Source organism: Charadrius vociferus, unplaced genomic scaffold (genome assembly GCF_000708025.1).
Source record: "Charadrius vociferus isolate BGI_N301 unplaced genomic scaffold, ASM70802v2 C14954796, whole genome shotgun sequence".
Lineage (NCBI taxonomy): Eukaryota > Metazoa > Chordata > Aves > Charadriiformes > Charadriidae > Charadrius > Charadrius vociferus.
In genome coordinates, this window is record NW_009653265.1 from 1 (window position 1) to 277 (window position 277).

The 277-nt window shown below is 61.0% G+C and overlaps 1 protein-coding gene across 1 annotated transcript; it reads right to left on the bottom strand.

Moving 5' to 3' along the window:
• Nucleotides 1-4: 4 nt before the first annotated feature.
• On the bottom strand, nt 5-274 carry LOC104293652 (toll-like receptor 2; the record flags this gene model as incomplete). Its single annotated transcript, XM_009893170.1, has 1 exon — nt 5-274. A coding segment is annotated over one exon (270 nt), but the record flags the coding sequence as incomplete, so codon positions are not given.
• Between the last annotated feature and the right edge of the window lie 3 nt (nt 275-277).

Genomic DNA, 277 nt, shown 5'->3' on the forward strand with positions numbered 1-277 from the left:
ACTCCAGGTAGGTTTTGGTACCCAACATCTTCCGGAGTCGGGCGAAACGCCGGGGCAAACCCCGAGCATCGATGGGTTCCTTCACCACCAAGATGACGTCCTCGCTGCCCAGCCCCACGGCGCGCTGGTGGGCGAAGTAGAGCTCGTAGTTGCACCACTCGCTGTCGACGAAGCTGCGGGAGAGGACGAAGATGACCTTGGCGCTCCTCTCGATGTTCTCCACGATGTTATCGATGATCCAACGGCCCGGCGTGAAGTCCCGCTCGTGGATGCAGAG